Raw genomic sequence first — 22040 nt, 5'->3', positions numbered from 1 at the left:
TTTTAAACTTAAATTCTTTAGAGAAGCTTTCTCCAAAGGTTCAAAGGGGGATCTGGTAAGAGCCCTAAGGACTAGAGATAGAGTAAGAGCTTGTCCTTCTTGGGATCTAACTGGCTTGGACCTTACTAAAGCTTTGAAAAAATTCTTAATGAATTGATTTTTCTGGAGGGAAAATTCAAGGAACACACTCAGGGCCGCTGTCTGAACTTTTAACGTACTGGTAGATAGGCCTAACTCGACCCCTGCCTGCAGAAAATCCAATATTTCCGAAACACCAGGCTGGACAACCCCTCGTTCTGCCTGCCAAGAACAGAACTTTTTCCAGACCTTGCCATAAATGGCCCGGGTAACCGGTTTGCGGCATTCTAGGAGTGTTTTAACTAGAGGTAGACCGATATGGGTTTTTCTCTGGCCGATACCGATGCCGATATTTAGAAATCACGGCGGCCGATAGCCGATTTATGATGCCGATTTTTTTGGGCCGATATGTTAAGCCGATTTTTTTTCAGGCGCTTTTGGGCTAAACAGTAAAGTTAGCCCATATTTTTTTTTTTTCAACCAAAAGTTTTCATTACCTGTTTTTGTGTATTATTTATATATATATATATATATATATATATATATATATATATATATATATATATATATATATATATATATATACAAAAACAGGTAATGAAAACTTTTGGTCGAAAATAAATAAATATGGGCTAACTTAACTGTTTAGTTTTTTTTTTTTTTTTATTTGTTAAAGTATATTTTTTCCCCAAAAAATGTGTTTGAAAGACCGCTGCGCAAATACCGTGTAACATTAAATATTGCAGCAATCGCTATTTTATTTCCTAGGGTCTCTGCTAAAAAAAAATATATAATGTTTGGGGGTTCCAAGTAATTTTCTAGCAGAAAATACAGGATTTTTACTTGTAAGCAACAAATGTAAAAAAAGATTTAGCCTTTAAATGGTTAAACTGAGAATTCTCCTACACGGAGTTCAGTTAATTGATAAGTAGCAACATTGTATATGTTTTCTAAAACTTGGCAGGCTGCCCAGCAGAGAGAGAGAGAAGGTCTTCTACGGGAAGCACTTGCATTGACTTGTATTGCAGAAGCTTTTCCAAGTCGCGGTGCTGAACTTATCAATCGGCTTTTTTAAAGCACAAATCGGCCGATGCCGATTAATTTAAAAACGCCAAATATCAGCCGATATATCGGCCAACCGATATATCGGTCGACCTCTAGTTTTAACCACCTTCTCTGAGAACCCATGAGATCTCAACAGCTGTTCCTCAGATACCAAGCTGTGAGATTCAATTTCTCTATTTCTGGGTTGAGAACTGGACCCAGGGAAATTAGGTCTTCCTTCCATGGAAGAGTCCAAGGAGGGTCCACAGCTAGCCTCCTCAGGTTGGCAAACCATGGTCGCTTGGGCCAGAATGGTGTTATTATGATCAGGTCCGTGGGTTCTGTCAGAAACTTCTGGAGGACTCTGGCTATCAGCCTTATTGGTGGAAAGGCGTACGCTAGTCTGAAGTTCCAAGGATTGGCAAAGGCGTCTACCCCTATGGCTAGATCCTGAGGATGAATAGAAAAGAATCTCATTACTTTCCTGTTTTTTTGAGATGCAAAAAGGTCCACCTCTGGTTCCCCCCAGTGGGACACTATCTGATTGAATACCTCCGTATTTAAGGACCATTCGTCCTGGCTGACTGGCTGGCGGCTCAGAAAATCCGCCAGAGTGTTGTGAGAGCCTTTTAGGTGAACTGCCGAAAGGAAAGACAAGTTCACTTCTGCCCAGTTCATAATCTTGTCTGCGATAGCCTGCAGGGGAGGACTCCTCGTACCTCCCTGCTTGTTTAAATAAGCGACGGTCGCCGCGTTGTCTGTCCTGACCTGCAGATGCCTCCCTGATATCAAGGGCTGGAAGGACTCTATTGCCCTTAGGACTGCGAGAAGTTCTCTCTGGTTTGAAGACCGTTGAGCCTCTCTTGGAGACCAGGAGCCTTGAGCCAAGCTGCTCCCTAGGTGGGCTCCCCACCCCAGCGCGCTGGCATCCGTAGTCATCACTATGGCCGTGGGCGGATTCCAAGACAATCCGATCTCCAAATTGTGGTGGTTCCGCCACCACCACAGGGTTCTTTTTAACTTGGTCGGAATGTGCATAGGGAGGTCTAGGCTTTCTCTTCTTCCATCCCACTGTCCTAGCATCGCATTCTGTAAAAAACGCTGGTGATGCCTGGCCCACGGCACTGCTGGAAAGCAGGCCGACATCAGTCCCAACACTCTCATAGCTTCCCTGATTGGAGTGATCTGATTGGTTTGTATCTGAGCCACTGCCTGCCCCACTTTCTGAATCTTCTCTACCGGAAGAAATACTTTCCTTTCCACCGAGGAAATCCTGTACCCTAAGTACAGGACTTCCTGGGACGGAATAAGCTGGGACTTTTCTCTGTTCACCAGCCAACCCAGGGAGCGGAGTAACCTCTGGGATTCCTCTAGGTCCTTTTCCAACTGGGGACCGGAGGAGGAAACGAAAAGCAGATCGTCCAGGTACGGTATTACAGTGATCGCCTTGTTCCTTAAGGGTGCTAGGGCTTCTGCTAGTACTTTTGTGAAGATCCTCGGAGAGGAGGCTAGGCCGAAGGGAAGTGCCCTGAATTGGTAATGGACCACTTCCGAGCCTCTCTGTACTGCCAACCTCAAAAATCTTTGGTATTCCCGATGTATGGGGATATGGAGATACGCATTTCTGAGGTCTATTGTTGCTAGGAAGCAACCCGGGAACAAAAAATTTGTTACTGAAAATATCGATTCCATCCGGAATCTTTTGTATCTCAGGAATCTGTTCAGGGGGCGGAGATTCAGGATCAACCTGAACTTCCCAGATGGTTTTTTTACTACAAACACGTGTGAGTAATTCCCCTGCCCTTCCTCCTCTCGAGGAACTCTCACCAAAACCTTTTGGTCTTGAAGATCTCCCAATAACAGGTTTAGAGCTTCCGCCTTCTCTCGGTCTCTTGATAACCTGGTTAGCAAAAACATAGGAGGAGGAGTTACATCGAATTCCAGCCTGTACCCGTTCCTGATGATATCTAGAACGAACGGGCTTGGCGTACACTGAATCCACTGTGGGAGGAACTCCCCCAATCTTCCTCCCACAGGGACTAAGGCGTCACTGGGGTTTTGGGGTGGCTTGAGGAGGATTGAATAAGATGTTTCCTCTACCACGCCCTTTATTCCCTGTCCAGTGCTTCTTGGGGTGACCACGCTCTGGCCCTGACCTCTGTTGCCTGAAGCCACGAAAAAACTGTTTATTGTCGCCTTTTTTCTTTTTCTCAGGAAAAGATTTCTTTTTATCCTGGGTTCTTTCTAGGGCTTCCTGCAGACCAGGCCCAAACAAATGATCGCCTGAGAAAGGCAGCCCACAAAGTTTTAATTTGGAACCAGAGTCCCCCGGCCAAGTTTTAAGCCATACAGCCCGCCTGGCGGCGTTGACTAAGGCCGCCGATCTGGCTGCCAGTCTGACAGACTCAGCCGAGGCATCTGCTAAAAATCCCACAGCTTTAAACAATAAGGGAAATGAGCCTAGCAGTTGTTGTCTAGAGGTACCTGCTGATATATGTGACTGTAACTGTGTAAGCCAGCATTCAAGATTCCTGGCTACACAGGTAGCCGCTAGGGCTGGTTTTAAACCAATGGACGAAGCATCCCATGCCCTCTTGAGCAGCACATCTCCCCTCTTATCCATGGGATCCTTCAGTGCGCCTAGATCATCAAAGGCCAAATCTGTATTTTTTGATATCTTGGCCAATGGTGCATCCAATTTTGGAATTTTATTCCATGGTTGAGAGACATCGGATTCAAACGGAAATCTCCTTTTAAGACTTCCCGAAAAAAATGGTCTCCTTTCTGGATGTTCCCACTCCAGCAAAATCAATTCAACAAGAGATTTATGTACTGGGAAAACCCTGGCTTTCTGTGCATTAGAGCCTAGATACATCTGGTCATGCTTAGAAAGAATGACTTGCTCCTCCTGAATTTCTAACGTGTCGTAGACCGCTTTTAGCAGATCTCCCACGTCTTCTAGTGTCAGTCTATACCTAGATCCCGTGGGGACATCTTCCCCGTCCTCGGACCCCGAAGCGGAATCTGCTTGGGAAGAGGTCGGACCTGAAAGAGACCACCCACTTGATCTGCCTTCTCTCTCTAGTTCCTCTTCTTGTACTGGAACCGATAAAGAAGGGGTACTGGCTGCCCTGTGTAGAGGGACTGGTACTTGTACTCTATCCATCATTCCTCTAAATGATGAAAAGGTGGACGCTAATTCATCCTTAACAGAAGACAGGATCTTTCTGCACTCTGCTGCTGAATCGTCCTTAACTAGGTCATTGACACATTCTGGGCATACTGGCTTCTTCCAATTAACGCTCATTTTAGCCCCACACACAGCACACTTCTTCCTGGGAGTCTGAACAGGAGGCACCTTAACCTGAGAAAGACAGACAGGAAGCTATTAGAACATCCCTTTAACTAACACCTCTGTGCAGTAAGGAATGAGTGTGCGTTAAAAAACCCTCCACCACAGGTTCCCCACCTTAGGAGAGTGAATAATAATAGAGTGCCACCCTCCCAGTGTAAGAGTAGTCTACCCTCACCACCTTACCTGGGAGGTACCGGAGCTTGCTGCGCATGGCTCTGTGGCCTGAATCGCCTCTTCCATGTCGCTGGGTATTTTTTCACGGCCTGGCCGAGGATCACCCTGCTCCGGGCCTGTCTCTTGTGCCGCGCCGTTCCTTTAAACCAGGAGATCGGAACGCATCTCCGCGGCGCCCTCCGATGACGTCGTTCCGGCGGAGGTGAGTCACTTCCGCCCCTTGGAACGCAAACCCGCCCCTCGGCTTCCGGAAACACGGAGCTTCCGCCCTCACTCGCTTCGCAGCACGGAGGAATGATCCTGGCTGGTAAGCGTCTCCCGCCTCCGCCAGTCCGCCGAACCTTAAAGGTAAACAGGGGTCTTTTAGGGTAAAAGCGCCATCGATGGTCCCACTCTCCCCGAGCTAAGGGCAGCATTAGATACGGCACCATACTCTACCCCAACAGGTCAGAGGGGTGCCCAGGCAGAGGAGGTCATAGCCAGGTGCTCCTTCACAGGACAGTCCTGAGACCTGGAGCTCCCATGTTCCTTGCGTGCGTGCTCCTTCCCGTCCGGTAGGAAACACAAATAACTGCAGAAGATGGAGGCCTGGAGGACCGCCTTTAAAGAAATGGGGGTGTGTGTGTTTCCTGTCCCGGAGGGAGGAGCCCAAGGTCTCAGAGGCTGTCCTGGAAGACGACTTGAGAAAAAAATGTTTCTTTAAGAGGCTGGGCGGGACTGACGTTTTGACGTCACTTCCGCCCAGCAGAGCTATGAGGACGGGTGAAGGAGATTTCTCCTTCAGTCCCGTCCCCGCTCAGCTGCCGGACACATCCGATCCCCTCCGCCGCTACCGACGGCTCCGGTAAGCGGCGGAGGGCGCGGGAGAGCGGCGGGAGCCCCTCTCCCGCCACCGATAACGGCGATCTCGCGGCAAATCCGCCGCGGAGACCGCCGTTATCGTGTACACCACCGCCCCCTGAAAAGATGAATATCTCGGTTGTGGCAGCAGCTGCTGCCGTTATCGAGATATTCAACTTTAAAAAGAGGACGTCTTTTTGACATGGGGCGGTGGTCAAGAGGTTAATCAGCACTTCCAAAGCTAATGTCGGCTTCTCCTCGCTCCACTGCGAGTGCAAGGGGGAATGGGTTACCAGGATGGTGAGCGGGTTAGGGGAGAGTGTCGATGAAACTGTTCCGATGCCTCATACACTTGACCAGTTTGCCCGTTTTTGCGGGTATACAGCCGCTTTAAATGGGACACAGGTGAGAATATGGGTGTTAAACCATTCCCTAATCTATCTGAAATAAAAAAGGTTTTGGCTTCAAATAACAAAATTAAAAGAAAATAGTTTACCCTTTACAAAGAAGCACAACATAGTGGTTTAATTGGCAGGTGCAGTGAACAATGAAGCGTAGCCCGTCAGAACAAAGGTCCCTGTTTAAATCAGTTGGTATGATCCACCAACCCATACTCGTCTGTTTAAGACCCATCTACACTCATATGTTACTATAAAGCTGTGATAAGAGTTTTCGACAAAAGACTAAAAAAAATTAAATAAAATAAATAAAAAGTTTGAAATACTGTTTGTGGAGAATAAGCTGCCCCAAGCTCCCTACAGTGCTGCAGAAAGGGTAGAGTCATGTGATCTCTGCTTAAGAGCATAATGCAGCGTACACACCATCACTTTATGTGATGAAGAAAAACTACGTTTTTAAAAACGTCACTTTAAATGACCGTGTGTGGGGGAAAACGTTGTTTTATGTCTTGTGAAAAACGACAAAAAAAAATTGAAGCATGCTTCAATTTTACGTGTCGTTTTTCAAAACGTCGTTTTTTACTTCACAGAAATTGACCGCGTGTAGCAAAAAAAGAAGTTTAAAACTACGTTTTTACACCCGCGCATGCCCAGAAGCTAGTTATGAAGCGAGCTTCAATGGAAAAACGTGGTGAACGTAACCTCGCTTTGCTAGAACATTGTGAAAAAAACGATGGTGTGTAGGCAACTTCGTCTTTGAAAATTTAACTTTCAAAAACTTCGTTTTTTTACTTCACAGAAAATGACGTTTTTTTTCATCACATAAAGTGATGGTGTGTATGCGGCATAAGAGTTCAGGTGGGGTGAAAATAATGGGCAGAGATTATGTGACCGATTGCCTAGGCCAGGGATATGCAATTAGCGGACCTACAGCAGTTGCAGAACTACAAGTCCCATGAAGCATAGCACGACTGACAGCCATAAGCATGACACCCAGAAGCAGAGGCATGATGGGACTTGTAGTTTTGCAACAGCTGGAGGTCCGCTAATTGCTTATTCCTGGCCTAGGCCTTCAACACTAACTGCATTCTGGGGTAGTATTCTCTTCAGTAAAACTTATCCCTTTAGTTACTCTTTAGTTATCTCTCTCTCTCTATATGGCCACTGAAGAAACAGTAGTGAGAAAGAGTGGAGTGTGCTACAGATAATCATTTTCCTTTTAGAAATGGGCTCACTGGTTGTCATGTTAATTCATCAGCTTCAGCACCATCTTATTCAATAACTTGGAAAAAGTCAGTGGATGAGACATTCGGCTTCATTCTGACTTTCATGATCTGCACGATTGTTCCCGGTCATCTTAAAGGCATGCATGGCCAGGCAAGTAGCATTTTTAGACTGTCAGTCTGTCAGCTGTGTTATCCTGCTTTCAGTTATTACTCCCTCCTCCGTCTAAAAGTTTGCATTAAAATTATCAGAACCAAAATCAAAAACATCAAACATAATGGGTAATCTAGAGAAAGCTTTTTGTTAATACAGTAATCTCAGGGTTACATGCCACACAACCTACCATGAAATCATCTTCTCCTTTCACCCTCAAAAACTAAAGAGAATACATGAATAAGAGAACAGTTGATAATCTATTACTGAATTCTGCATGAATGAAATGAAGAGATACAAAATGAGAAAAAGGTTATCAACACAGGATTTCTACAAAGAATGTAGTACTTACCTCAACCTCATCGCTTTCATTGATGTCCTTATTATACCCTGAAGGAGGTGGGAACCTTACATCGTGGAATGGTATCTGTCTTTCTGGTTGCCAGCTGTAAGCACAAACCCATCACAATTATGCAATGTAATTCATAACAATATCACAGACTTGTTCAAAACAGGTGACCTTTAAAATAAATGATGAATAGCACAAGGCTTAGCCTTAGCAGATGAATACCCAGCCATCATCATTTCAAAAGCAAATTGTCTGAGCTCAGTGCTAAAGTCTGGAAGAAAAATCATTTAAAATTATTAAAAATGCATTAATTCCGTAGCCCTAACCAGCAATTCCAACGTCACATGACTCTCCGCTAACCTTTGATGTGGTTACCAAGGGCTTCTTATCTGGAAGTGTGCTGTATTAGAGTAATACTAAAAGAAAGAAGTGTTAATTGCCATAATTCATTCACATAAATCATATCCATCATGTCCTGGCATTTCAGTTTTTTTTTTTTTTTACTCCTTTAACCACTTCCCGCCCGGTCAATAGACAATTGACGTCCGGGAAGTGGTTGATAACATGCCAGCGTGCGTCTGTGGGGGCGCGCATCGCGGCGATCGGTGATGCTGGGTGTCAATCTGACAACCTGCATCTCCGATCTCGGTAAAGAGCCTCCGGCGGAGGCCCTTTACCATGTGATCAGCCGTGTCCAATCACGGCTGATCACAATGTAAACAGGAAGAGCCGTTGATCGGCTCTTCCTCACTCAGGTCTGATAGACGCGAGTAGAGGAGAGCCGATCGGCGGCTCTCCTGACAGGGGGGTTTGCTCTGATTGTTTATCAGCGCATCCCCCCTCGGATGCACTAGACCATAGGGAAGCCACCAGGACCACCAGGGAAGGGGGCAAAATGATTGGCAACATGGGCACTGACAAAATAGTAAATAGTAAAAATGGCAAAATAGTAAATAAACAAGTGCCACCCCTCAGTGCCCACCTATCAGTGCCCATCAGTGCCACCCATATGTGCCCACCATATGAGTGCCGCCTATCAGTGCTGCCTCATCGGTGCCCGGAATTGAAAAAGAAAACGTAGTTATTTACAAAAATATTAACAGAAAAAAAATAAACTTTATTTTTTTCAAAATTTTCTGTCTTTTTGTAGTTGTTGCGCAAAAAAATAAAAATTGCAGAGGTGATCAAATACCACCAAAAGAAAGCTCTATTTGTGGGAACAAAATGATAAAAAAAAAATTGTTTGGGTACAGTGTAGCATGACCGCGCAATTGTCATTCAAAGTGCGACAGCGCTGAAAATTGGCTTGGGCAGGAAGGTGCGTAAGTGCCTGGTATGGAAGTGGTTAAGCATCTTATTCCTGCAGTACTCATGTGTTCACATGATCTTTCCCTGCATTTAGCATCCTTGGGAGGGACTTGTATTGTGCGCCCTCCTAATCTCCCAGTAACATACTCTGACCCCCAGTACTGTGCCCCATGACCCCTATACCTTGCCTTCCTGAGCCCAGAACTACATCTTACTGACCCCTGTACACTTGCCTACATCCTACTGACCCCTGTACGCTGCCCTACATCCTACTGACCCCTGTACGCCCCCCTACCTAGCACTGACCCCTGTTCGCCGCCCTACCTACCACTGACCCCTGTACGCCGCCCTACCTACCACTGACCCCTGTACGCCGCCCTACCTACCACTGACACCTGTACGCCGCCCTACCTACCACTGACCCCTGTACGCCGCCCTACCTACCACTGACCTCTGTAAGGGAGAGTGGGGGACTCAATTTCTGATGGTGGGGTGGCTCTTGACATCTAATGTAAGGTGGAGGGGATGCTCTGGACATCTAATCTTACAGATACAACCGGCCTTTTTGAGGGAAATCATAATGCTGATGAAATTGAGTTTGACACCCCTGTACTACGGTATAGCTTGCACTATGTGCATGTGCACTGCATTGTACTATGCACGCTGTGTAGTTTTCACACTGTATCGGCTGGCTATTTCTACCAAAACCATGGCCCCCAGACACAGGCCCTGCCCCTCCTCTGACACCATTTTTTGCAACACTTTCGCTCATGTGCAGGCCCGCACATTTACTGCTCTGTGAGCCCCAGAAAACCACGCTGTGCAAGCTGCTCTAACCTGCTGAGAAGGTGGGAAAAACATGCTACCTAGTCCATGAGACACGGCTTTATGACAGGTGGAAAAAAAGAATGTTCATAGTATTATAGGGTGGGTGGAAATACATATGCTCATTCAGTACTACACCAACACTTCCATATTAAAAGTAAAAAAAAAAAAAAAAAAAAAGCACCAGTGGCATTACCTACACAGGTGAATAATGTCTCATTTACACTACTGCCATCTAGTAGCCACAGAGGAAAGGACACTCTAATAAAGGCAGCTAGGCATAGACAGACACCAAAAAGCTTCCAGGGCACTCACCAATCCTCTCTGCAGGATCCCACAAACAAAAAGGTTAAGGATCCAACCTTCACCCATCATAGACACTGTCATGCAAGACCTTTTAAGGACTTAATCCCCCTGTACTGGGATCCACTGCCTGTATAGCACCCTGCCGAAAAGACCTTTTCAGGATTTGCTGCCCAGCGTAATGAACACGCCAAAGGGTCGCATTACATGCAAAAATCCCGCATTTCAACTAAAGTGGGGCCCAGTTACCATTCTTCTAAATGTCATGCTATAGGAATAGCTCTGGTAATACCAATCTCTTGATCCATACTGGAACCCATGAGACTGTGGTAAATTCGCACTGAGAGATGCGCAGCAGTGACTGACCATCACCTTCAGACACTGGTGAAAAAACTGAGGTACTTCCTATATGAGAGGGGTTATATAGGGGAGGACTTACAGTCTTTTTTTGCCAGTGTCCAGTCACCTGTAGGTGGCACACAATGCCTATGAGTAAAGAATAATATGGTGACTGTGTCCCGCGATGTACAATAAAGAAAGATACAATTTTCCATTACCGAGTGTAGAGCCACTCAAATTTTGTTTGACTCATGTAAACTAGTAAAAATTTGAGTTGTGGCCCTGCCGACAGCACCTGAGTCAACATATTTTACTTTAGAAAAAAGCCAATCAGCTGCAGTCACTGTTCAGGTATTCTGAAGAAAGGATTTCTGAGAGACTATATTAAAAACTTTACAGGAGAGCTCACTTTGTAAAAAAAAAAAAAAAAAAAAAGATGATTTGGCTAGAAGACTTTGAAAACCAGTAAACAGGGAAGAGATGGTGGACCTGAAAGCAGTCTATATAGTTGGCTGAGGATGCAATGACTATCCATTGACAATAGCTTCTAGGGCCAAAACCCTTGTGTTTTTTTCTCCTTAAAGTGGTTGTAAAGCTTCATGTTTTTTCACCTTAAAGGGGAGTTCCAGCTAATTTGTATGTTTATTAAAAGTCAGCAGCTACAAAGTGTAGCTGCTGGCTTTTAATAAACAGACACTTACCTGCTCCAGCGTTCCAGCGACGTGCCAGCCGGGGTTTCCGCTCCTCTCCCCCCCTCCCCGGCCGGCGTCTTCATTGTCACTGTGGGCACCCGGCCGTGACAGCTTTCGGCTTCACGGCCGGGCACCCACTGCGCATGCGCGAGTGGCACTGCGCATGCGCGCGGCCTGGCGCTGCGCCATGTAATTGGCCAGGAGATCGCCTAGGACCTGTGACGTGTCCTAGGCGATCGCCTACATCAGCCCCTTCCTGTAGGCGATTAAGCTTAATCGCCTACAGGAAGGAGGAAGTGGGACAGGAAGTCCCACTCTTCCTGAAGCCCCCTTTCCCCCCCAAAAAAAAATTACATGCCAAATGTGGCATGTAAGGGGGTGAGGAGTGGGATAAGCGGAAGTTCCAAATTTGGGTGGAACTCCTCTTTAATGCATCTTATGCATGAAAGCGGAGCTCCACCAAGAAAAAAAAAAAATCTAAAATGCTGCTGCAAAAAAAAAAGGAAGCAACTCACTTCATTCTAAAAGAAAATCACAGAAAACCTCTCAGTACGCCTTGCTTTAATTACCATGAAACCAGGTACTTACTTATTCTCAAAAGTAACCGTAATGGAATCCTCATGTACATCTTTCACAAAGGCCTGCAAGAGAAAGAAAACTTGATGAAGCAAACATTAATTGATTGGTTTGCAGCATTTAGAAGTATTAGTTTAAACACTATATATATATATATAAAAAAAAAATGCAAAAAAAAGGACAGGTAATACAAAATATACGTTTACATTTACATATGTACCAAACACAAACAGATAGCATTGGCTGATGAAGAAACGTTTGTTCCAGAATGATTAAAACTCGTTCCTAACGGAAAAGTAAATTTGAAAATTGTGGAGATTCTGGAAGAATACGTTGACAAGGGGTAACTATAAAATAGTAGCAAAGATTCAAACCCTTTAGTTTAGGTTTATAATGGAGCAAATTTAAAGTGGTTGTAAAACCATACACAAAATAGGAACAAAGCACATCCTTTTGCACTGTGTACTTACATTTCTGCAGAGTGTCACTTCTGCTGCCTAGTTCCTCAGTTAACAGCACAAGTCACTTCTTACAGCTTTTCCTGGAGGGGAGAGCTCAAGTACACAGCCTGTGACTGATATTCACAGCTGTGCTAGTTCTCCATGTAAAGTGAGGAGGGGGGTGTGTCCCTTTCTTCCAATCAGACCTAGGGCCGGATTCAGAAAAGAGATACGACGGCGTATCTCCTGATACGCCGTCGTATCTTTGAGTGGGGTCGGTCGTATCTATGCGCCTGATTCAGAGAATCAGTTACGCATAGATATCCCTAAGATCCGACAGGTGTAAGTGATCCGCTGATCTTTCTGAATCTGGCCCCTAGACTTCTTGTCTCTGAGCTGTGCAGTGTGTGAATTCAGATCCCCTCCCCCTGCTTTCTGCTGCTGCCAGATATTTTTTACAGAAAAAGAAAAAAGTGCATTTATTATTTTATTATTGGAAAACTGCAAAACAAAGCATTGCACCCATAATCAGCAGGTCTAGAGTGCAATGCAGGGCTCTTGCAGTCTCGTTGTGCTTGTGCCTCATACGGGCATTCAGTTACACACTGACAGGAAATTTCAATGAACTACCACGGCGCTCAACAGCTAGTTAATTAACAGTAGTTAATAGAGAACTATAACCTGACAGCCGCAAAGGCTGTTGGTAGTTGTAGTTTCCTATTCCCACGAGTGTTAATAGTGACTCTGCCAGGTGGGCAGAGCTCCGCATGGCCACGCCTTTTTTAAATTGTGGCAGCAGACATGGGGAAGAGATCCCGGGTCTGCTGTCACAGCAGGGATTAGGGGCATGGGGGTAGCTGCAGCACTAACATGTTACACCCTTAATACATGTGTAACATGTTAGAATAGGTAAACGTATACTTTAAAGCAGAAATAAACCCTCCTATTCTTTACAGTCAAGGAAGCTGCCATGTTAGCTGCTGCTTGATCTGTACTTGCCATGGTGTTGCACATGTGATCAGTAACGACACCAACCATTTAATGGTTTGACAGAGCAATCAAAAAATGAGACAGTCATCATTCATTGCATGCTTTCAATACAATTGTTTTGAGAAAAAGTTAAATCGATGGGTTTAGTTCCACTTTAAATGAACCTTGCTCAATTCAATTCTGTCACCTCGGTCCCACGCCAACATATAGATTACATTATCGAGAGGTCCGCCAAGTTTTCTTCCTGGTTTAGCTGGCATGCCTCCTGATGATGTGGCGCTAGGCCCGCCCCCTTTCTCCTTTATGTGACATGCATATCCCAAGAGGCAAAAGGGAAGACAGTGTGTACGTGGGAGGGAATTACTGCACAAGTCCTGGTGGATAAAGTTGGCAGAACCTGAACCACGACATCAAAACAAACCAAATTAGTGAACCAAATCAGAGAATGGAGCAGAAGAATAAATAAAAACGTAACAGGCATCCAAAGCACTTTTGCTTTAAAGCTTAACTGTGAATTTGACTGAAAGGTTTGTTGCAACTCATTGCATTTTAAGATGCGGTATCTAGTAAAAATCTGGAAGTTGCTTTCAAGGGATCACAACTCCCTGGCAATTGTGAAATAGCAATCGGTAACACTAGATGCTGCCTACTATCAGTAGTGTAGATTCAATCACAGATCGATGTGGACTATGTTTGATCCCCTGGTGACTGCCTTTTAAATGTAAGGCCCCAATCAAGCCATGGCATTCCAGACCGCGGGTGTAATCGCTGCAAAACGCGGGATATGATGTGATCCCCGTTACTTTCATTGGCACCCAAATCACGGCACGATTTTGCCGCCCGAAAAAATGGCGATAAAATCACGCAAACAGAATCTCGAGATGTCTGTTGCCCAAAAGAAGTTTCAGGACTTCTTTTGGGTGACAGGCGTCCCACTATTCTGTGGTGATTACGTGATTTTACCACGATTTCTCGGGCGACAATTGTGCCACAATTTGGGTGCCATTGAAAGGAACGGGGATCACAAGCGCATCCTGCGGCGATTACGCCCGCGTTCCTGAATGCCATGTTGTGAATGGAGCCTAAGGCTGGACCCTTATAAGGCTGGATTCACACCTATGCAAATTGGATTTGGGTCTCCCCTGCATCCAATTCACATAGCAGGAGAATGTGACTGGCTCTCTATGTATCCGGTTCACATATCTCCAGGGCATCTGCAGGATTGTGCATCTTTGGCTCTGTTTCAAGGCGAATTCAAGATTCTGCCCCGATTCATCCCTGAAACGGAAAACAGGGATGCACAGTGTTGCTGTGCGATACGTGGCTGGTTTAGGTGAGCCTAAGGCCTCGTACACACCAGCGGATCTGTCCGATTAAAACGGTCCGCGGACCGTTTTCATCGGACATGTCCGCTGCCGGATTTTGGTCTAATGGCTGTACACACCATCAGACCAAAATCCCAGCGGAAAACAAACGCGGTGACGTGTCGCGACGATGACGCGGCGACCCTGGAAGGTCAATGCTTCCACGCATGCGTCGAATCACTTCGACACATGCAAGGGCTTTCGGCGGACCAGTTTCAGCAAACATGTTCAGTCGTGTGTACGGGGCCTAAAACTTAAAAATGTGTTACCTTTAGGCAGTATATACTCGAGTATAAGCCAAGTTTTTCAGCCCTTTTTTTGGTCTCAAAATGACCCACTCGGCTTATACTCGAGTCAGCGTACCCAAGTCCATTGCCGCCTGACCTCACCGTGCCCATTGCAGAATCCGATCTGTGTACCCGAGTCTGTGACATATTCAGACGGTGGCCGTGCAGTTTTAAAAACTTGCGCTCCTCCTTGTGCTGTTCCGTGATATGCGAAACACTCGGTTTTCCAGCAAACACTGTGTTTAGTGTTCCGCCTATCACAATCGCCCTCTCGTCTATCACGAACGAGAGAGCGATTGTGATAGGTGGAACACTCGGTTTCCCAGCAAACACTGTGTATAGTGTTCCGCCTATCATGATCGCCCTCTCATTTGTGATAGACAAATGGACGATCGTGATAGGTGGAACACTGAACAGTGTTTGCTGGGAAACAGAGTGTTCCGCCTATCACGGAACAGCACAAGGAGGAGCGCGAGTTTTTAAAACTGCACGGCCGCCGTCTGAATATGTCAGACTCGGGTACACAGATCGGATTCTGCAAATGGGCACAGTGAGGTCAGGCTGCAAATGGGCACAGTGAGGTCAGGCTGCAAATGGGCACAGTGAGGTCAGGCTGCAAATGGGCACAGTGAGGTCAGGCTGCAACTGGGCAATGACCCTCTTTTCCGCTTACAGTAGCTGCTGCATTCTCACTCTAGGCTTATACTCGAGTCAATACGTTTTCCCATTTTTTTTGTGGTACAATTAGGTGCCTTGGCTTATACTCGAGTATATACCGTACTTGATTATCTCAATTCTTGATTACTGAAAATCCATTGTGGATCCCAATGGCACAGTTTTGCAATATATGTGGCAGTTTGGTGGAAATAAAACTTGTGTTGAGGACATCCTGCCACTGGATCTACTCAAAGACAAAAAAGACACAATAATTTGATTCAACTGTTGTGTCGATTTTGAGTGCTGTCGAGTTTAACTTTGACTCAGAGATGTCGATGGATGCACAAATAGGATCAGTAGTCAGCGGATCCCACTATCTTCTCCGGCTACTGCGTAGACGCATCCGCTTCATCCCGGAAGAGGATACAGCGGTAGTAGTTGGAACAATCATCAATTCTCAAATCGACTACGCAAACTTTCTCTACTTAGGACTACCTAAAACACCAGATTTCGCACCTTCAAGTCATCCAGAACACGGCAGCCAGATTGATAACGGGGGAAAAACCCTGGGAACCAATCACCCCATCCCTGAGGACCCTACATTGGCTAACTATAAAGGATTGTATCACATCCAAGACCCTCTCGCTCACCCACAAATGCACACAAGGAAAGGCTCCTCAATACTTATGCGAGAAAATATTTCTTTCTTTGGATATTTTTTAATAACAAAGCAAAAAGCAATTATGACTATTTCAGAAAGCTAGAGGAACAATTGAGTACTGTCCATGAAACTTTTATTTGCAATAAGATACACATTTTCGGGGCAATTCTAGAGGATAAACAAAGTGTAAATGCATCATAAATCACGGTAAAAAAATTTGATCAAGCTTCCAATGCGAATGCTCTTTGCGCTCAAGTTAGAGGAACGCTGTCCTGACCGAAATAGGTGAGGTACCACTGTTAACATCCTTATGGAATGTCAGATTCAGTGCATTATGGAGCACTGATCAAGGACAGGTATGCAACTGAAGTATTAGGCCTCATGTACACGGGGCAGTTGAAAACCTCTTCTGAACGTTGGAAACTGACAGCTGATAAACGACAGTGAAAAACCTCCATTTAACAGCTTTTACATACTGAGTTTAGAAGCAGTTAGAAGCTTTTTTGAAGATAACCACAGGAGACCCTCCCAAATGTCCACAATGCAGGGAAATTTGTAAACTTGTAAAATAATTTTTTTTGTTCCCCCTAAATAGCTTCCTTTACCCTAGTGCAGTCCTCCTTCACTTACCTCATCCTTCAATTTTGCTTTTAAAATGTCCTTATTTCTTCTGAGAAATCCTCACTTCCTGTTCTTCTGTCTGTAACTAACCACCGTAATGTGAGGCTTTCTTCCTGGTGTGGAGAAAGCTTCTTGAGGGGGCGAGCAGGCAAGTCAGAACACGCTCTACTTTGCAGATAAAGAAAGGAGCTGTGCGTCCTGACATTCCTGCTCGACTGATCCCCCCTCAAGAGGCTTTCTCCACAACAGGAAGAAAGTCTCGCATTACGGTGGTGAGTTACAGACAGAAGAACAGGAAGTGAGCATTTCTCAGAAGAAATAAGGACATTTAAAAGCAAAATCGAAGGATGAGGTAAGTGAAGGAGGACTGCACTAAGGTAAAGGAAGCTATTTAGGGAAAAAAATGTTTTCCTTTACAACCCTTTTAACTATTTCAGCCATTCTGTGAGAAGAGAGAGCAGTGTGCTTTAAAGTGGATGTTCACCCTATAAAAAGTTTATAACACTGCATCCAGCCCAGTTGTGCATATAAAATGACACTGACCTTTTTTTTTTTCGTAGATACCGTTTAGCCGTGGAATTCACCGCGGCTTCCGGGTAGGTAATCCCGCGGGAGTGGGCGTTCCTATCGACATGCCAATTGATTGACATGCTAAACGACGGCGCACACAGTGCGTCACGACTTCCCGAAGGAAGCTCGGGTCGGCTCTATTCGGCGCCGAATAGAGCCGACCCGAGCTTCCTTCGGGAAGTCGTGACGCGCTGTGTGCGCCGTCGTTTAGCATGTCAATCAATTGGCATGTCGATAGGAACGCCCACTCCCGCGGGATTCCCTACCCGAAAGCCATGGTGAATTGCACGGCTAAACGATATCTACGAAAGAAAAAAAAGGTCAGTGTCATTTTATATGCACAACTGGGCTGGATGCAGTGTTAGAAATTATTTATAGGGTGAACCTCCACTTTAAAGGGGTTGTAAAATAAAACGTTTTTTCACCTTAATGCATTAAGGTGAAAAAACGTCCACGTCTACTGGCCCCCCGTTAAACTTACCTGACCCCTCGAAAGTCCCGCGCTCGGCCCCGACATCCACTTCGCTGCTCAGCCTGGCCGTTGATTGGCTAGAGCGGATGGATTGAAAGCAGCACAGCCATTGGCTGGCACTGCTGTCAATCACATCCAATGACGCGGCACGCTGAGGGGCGGGTGTGTGTGTGTGTCTCTCTCTGCCTGTGTGTGTGTGTCTCGCGCTCTCTGCCTGTGTGTGTGTCTGTCTTGCTTTCTCTCTGCCTGTGTGTCTCTCTCTGCCTGTGTGCGTGTGTCTCTCTCTCTGCCCGTGTGTGTCTCTCTCTCTGCCCATGTGTACGTGTGTGTGTCTCTCTCTCTCTGCCCGTGTGTCTGCGTGTCTCTCTCTCTCTCTGCCTGTGTGTACGTGTGTCTCTCTCTCTCTGTGTGTACGTGTGTCTCTCTCTCTCTGCCTGTGTGTACGCGTGTGTCTCTCTCTCTCTCTCTCTGCCTGTGTGTACGCGTGTGTCTCTCTCTCTCTGCCCGTGTGTGTCTCTCTCTCTCTGCCTGTGTGTACGTGTGTCTCTCTCTCTGCCTGTGTGTACGTGTGTCTCTCTCTCTGCCTGGGTGTGTGTCTCTCTCTCTCTCTGCCTGCGTGTGTGTGAGTCTCTCTCTTTCTGTGTGTGTGTGTGTGTGTGGGGGGGGGGGGCTTTCTTCTGTTATCAGCCTAATTACTTCTGACAAGTTATCCTTCAACCGAGATAAAAGCAGCCAGAGTTTTGTGTTGGGGAGGATGCTATAGATTATAAGATTGCTGAACTAGTCGACAAACATATCTGAAAGTCTCTACCTATGAGGAGAGTGGGTGTGTGTCTTTCCTCCAATCAGCTGTCTTGGCTGTATGCCCAGGCTTCACTGCAGTGCTAACCAGGAAGAGAAAATCTCAACATGTTCTGAATTTTCTAAAATGTATATATAAAGCTGAAGACAGCATATTAAATGTAAAACTTATGTAGGAGGATTTGTTTCATCTCTGTGTATCATCTGAGGTTGTTCACTTCACTTCTAGGTATATGTGAGGGTTTACATCCACTTTAAGCCTGTTATTTTTCAATTTCCTTTAACAGACCAAGCTGTCCAGCAAAGGTGTCAGAAGATTAAAACACACTTGTTTAATATGGAGGAATGCTTACAGTAATCAGCTTTTCTTTATGTATGTAAAACCATCATCCCTAAGGGCACTTTCACACTGAGGCGCAGGGGGCGTCGGCGGTAAAGTGACGCTAGTTTTACCGTCGTTTTAGCGGCACTTTTCAGTCACTAGCGGGGCACTTTTAACCCACACTAGCGGCCGAATAAAGGGTTAAAGGCTTCCACAAAGCGCTGCTGCCCATTGATTTCAATGGGCAGGGGCACTTTAGGAGTGGTTTATACACCGCTCCTAAAGCACCCCAACGATGCTGCTTGCAGGACTTTTTTTTAAAGTTCTGCAAGCACATCGCTCCAGTGTGAAAGCACTCAGGCTTTCACACTAGAGTGACAGGAGAGGCGCTTTACAGGCGCTATTTTTAGCACTTTAGTGCCTGTAAACCAGCTCAGTGTGAAAGTAGCCTAAATGAAGAAAAAAAAATAAAAAAAAAGAAGGAAAGAAAGAAAGAAGTTGTAACTGCTTAAAAAGTGTTGTCAGAAGCTCCAACACTATCCTCTCCACAGTTTGACAACACAGCTGTGCAAGGGAGTCTCCTTTGCTGCTCCATCCAGAGTATAGACACTCCCAAGACAGGAAGTGCATTTATGACCAGATCACCAGGAGAAAAAATAAATAAAATTATTCAAGGACCCCCTTAGTGCCAGACGAAGAGAACCTGTCATGTCATGCAGCTGGACCAAAGACCTACAATATAAAAAGGTAAATATACAGATTTTTTTTTTAAACCAAACAGGATGCATGAGTGCTTTAAAGATAGGTGGGATAAGCTGAAACTGGGCTCTAACTCTTTATATACATACTTCGGAATCAGAAATTCAGAGGGTTGAAGCCACTGGATCAGCTTAACAGCCAAGCATCTAGCATTTTTAGTTTTTAATAAAAGGATACTTACCTGTTCAGGGGTCCTTCACCGTGCTCAACTGAACTGCTTCTTCATCAGTCTTATGCCTCGTACACACGACCGGTTTTCCCGACGGGAAAACTGCCATGTTTACTTTTGGTCGGGAAAACCGGCCGTGTGTATAATACGCTCCACAGCAGTTTTTCCTACAGAAAAGTGCAGTGGAGCATACACATGGGCGGTTTTCCCGACCAAAGCTGTCATGGCAGTTTTCCTGTCGGAAAAACCGTCCGCGTGTACATGGGGAAAAGCAACAGAGCAGGTTCTCGGTTTTCCCGGCAGACTTTTGACCGCCGGGAAAACCGATCGTGTGTACGAGGCATCAGGCTCCCAGTGCCGGCATGTTGTTTACTATGGGCAGCTGGCTGTAATTTTTTGTGGTGTCACAGCCAGATGTCCCTTGCGCGAGCCGTGCTGCACTTTGTGAATGGCCCTACAGCCCTCTGGGACCTGTGATGTGCTCCAGACGGTTGCAATTAAAGCTTTGATATTTAATACTGTATTACACATGCTGCTCAAAGACATGTTCTCATACTCACAAGCAATGTCCTGGATCTCAAGCGGTCACTGTGCTGTGTTCCAAACAAGAGGGCTTCTCGGGGAGTGACAGATTGCTAGAGACCCAGGTCGATGCTTTGGTATCTGAATGCACTGATTACTGTGTAAATGTGACTGGCAGGGAAGGGGTTAACACTAGGGGGCAATCAAGGGGTTAAATGTGTGTCCTAGGGAGTGATTCTAACTGTGGGGGGAGGGGACCGATCAGTGTCCCTATGTACAAGGAACACACCATTGGTCTCCTCTCTCTGACAGGACGTGGATCTGTGTGTGTGTTTACACACACACAGATCCACGTCCTTGGCTGTGTAACTGGCGATTGCAGGTGCCTGGTGGACATCGTAGCCGCCAGGCGTGCGCATCGGGACCCGAGACACTGTCATCCTCTGTCCGGGAATGAGAGCGCGCGCGCACACACACACACACACACACACACACACACACACACACACACACACACACACACACACACCTCCTGTAGTGCTGCAGCTTCCCCAGTTCTACCTACCTGAACACTGTCATCCTCTGTCCGGGAACGAGCACACACCATATCTAGCTGGCGTTTTGTGTCCGAATTGGATAGATTAATAGCAGTGCAGCCATTGGCTCCCGCTGCTGTCAATCAAATCCAATGACACGGCGCTGGGGGTCGGGGCCGAGTCCTGCATTCTGTGTGAATGGACACAGATGCGGGACTTGGGAAAGCGCCCACACGAGTGTCCACCAAGGAGTGCACTTCTCCAACTAAGACACTCGATGCAGGGAGGAGCCACCAGCGCCGCTGAGGGACCCCAGGAGGAGAATCAGGGCCACTCTGTGCAAAACGAACTGCACAGGAGGAAAGTATGACATGTTTGTTATTTAAAAAACACACACATAAGGGTTTACAACCCCCTAATTATTTGCTATAGCCAAAAAGCTCCACTTTAGGCCTCATGCACCCTGCAGCTCCAAGAAGCTGCTTTTTTGAGCTTTTTACTTTTCCATGCTAGCCTATGTGGTCATGAACACTATAGGCATATTCAGGGGTAGGGGAGTTTACCGGCAGGAAAAAATACATGACGTGTTTTGGAGAGGAGCCTTTGAGTATAAAAACGCTCAAAATCTCTTTAAATGTACATTGACGCTAGGGACGTTCCCACGGTAATGCATTCTAATGACCAGATTTCTGGCCAATAGAATGTATTAAGGCCAGAACGTGAACTAACACCTATGTAAAATGCGGCTTTTCCTGTAGAAGAAAAAAAACTGTCAAGAGCATACAGCGTGCTTTAGGCCACAGTTTTCATAAAATCGATCATAAAAACTTGACAGGTTGCACTTTAATGATGCCGATTTCCTCCAGCCTCATTTCAGCCACCTCCTGTCCATTTACAGGGGGCTTTAGCTACGGGTCTCTGCTCATGTCAAACTTCCTGGTGGAGCCAATGGTGGAACATGTCTCTGAAATAGATGCCAGCGCAACTGCTTTTAGTCTTTGATCGACTGGGTGAAGATGCAGGAAAGCAATTGAGGTAAAAGGCAGGCTCTACGTGTTGTCACCACCATTAAAGGAAATGACTGAACATTGACCTTATTGGCAGGATTGTCAGATATTCTTTAAATAAAAGCAGAGAATTTAAAAATATGAAAAACAAATTTAGAAGGTTGCAAGATTTTTTTTGTAATTGGGTTTACATATACTTTAAAA

General features: G+C 45.8%; 1 protein-coding gene across 2 annotated transcripts in view; it reads right to left on the bottom strand.

The window, feature by feature from the left end:
* Positions 1-22040, bottom strand: part of FMR1 (FMRP translational regulator 1) — a 78280-nt gene that overhangs the window by 52640 nt on the left and 3600 nt on the right. The window contains exons 2-4 of one of the 2 annotated variants that reach the window (XM_040323792.1): positions 11671-11723; positions 7619-7712; positions 7457-7489 (exon numbers count right to left, since the gene is read on the bottom strand). In XM_040323792.1, coding sequence (XP_040179726.1) covers positions 7457-7489; positions 7619-7712; positions 11671-11723 — 180 coding nt within the window. The remainder of the gene's footprint in view (positions 1-7456; positions 7490-7618; positions 7713-11670; positions 11724-22040) is intronic. The other variant, XM_040323794.1, reaches the window with a different exon arrangement.

This window comes from Rana temporaria, chromosome 9 (genome assembly GCF_905171775.1).
Source record: "Rana temporaria chromosome 9, aRanTem1.1, whole genome shotgun sequence".
Classification (NCBI taxonomy): Eukaryota; Metazoa; Chordata; class Amphibia; order Anura; family Ranidae; genus Rana; species Rana temporaria.
The sequence above is the reverse complement of the archived record's forward strand: the minus strand, read 5'-3'. Positions and strand labels throughout refer to the sequence as shown.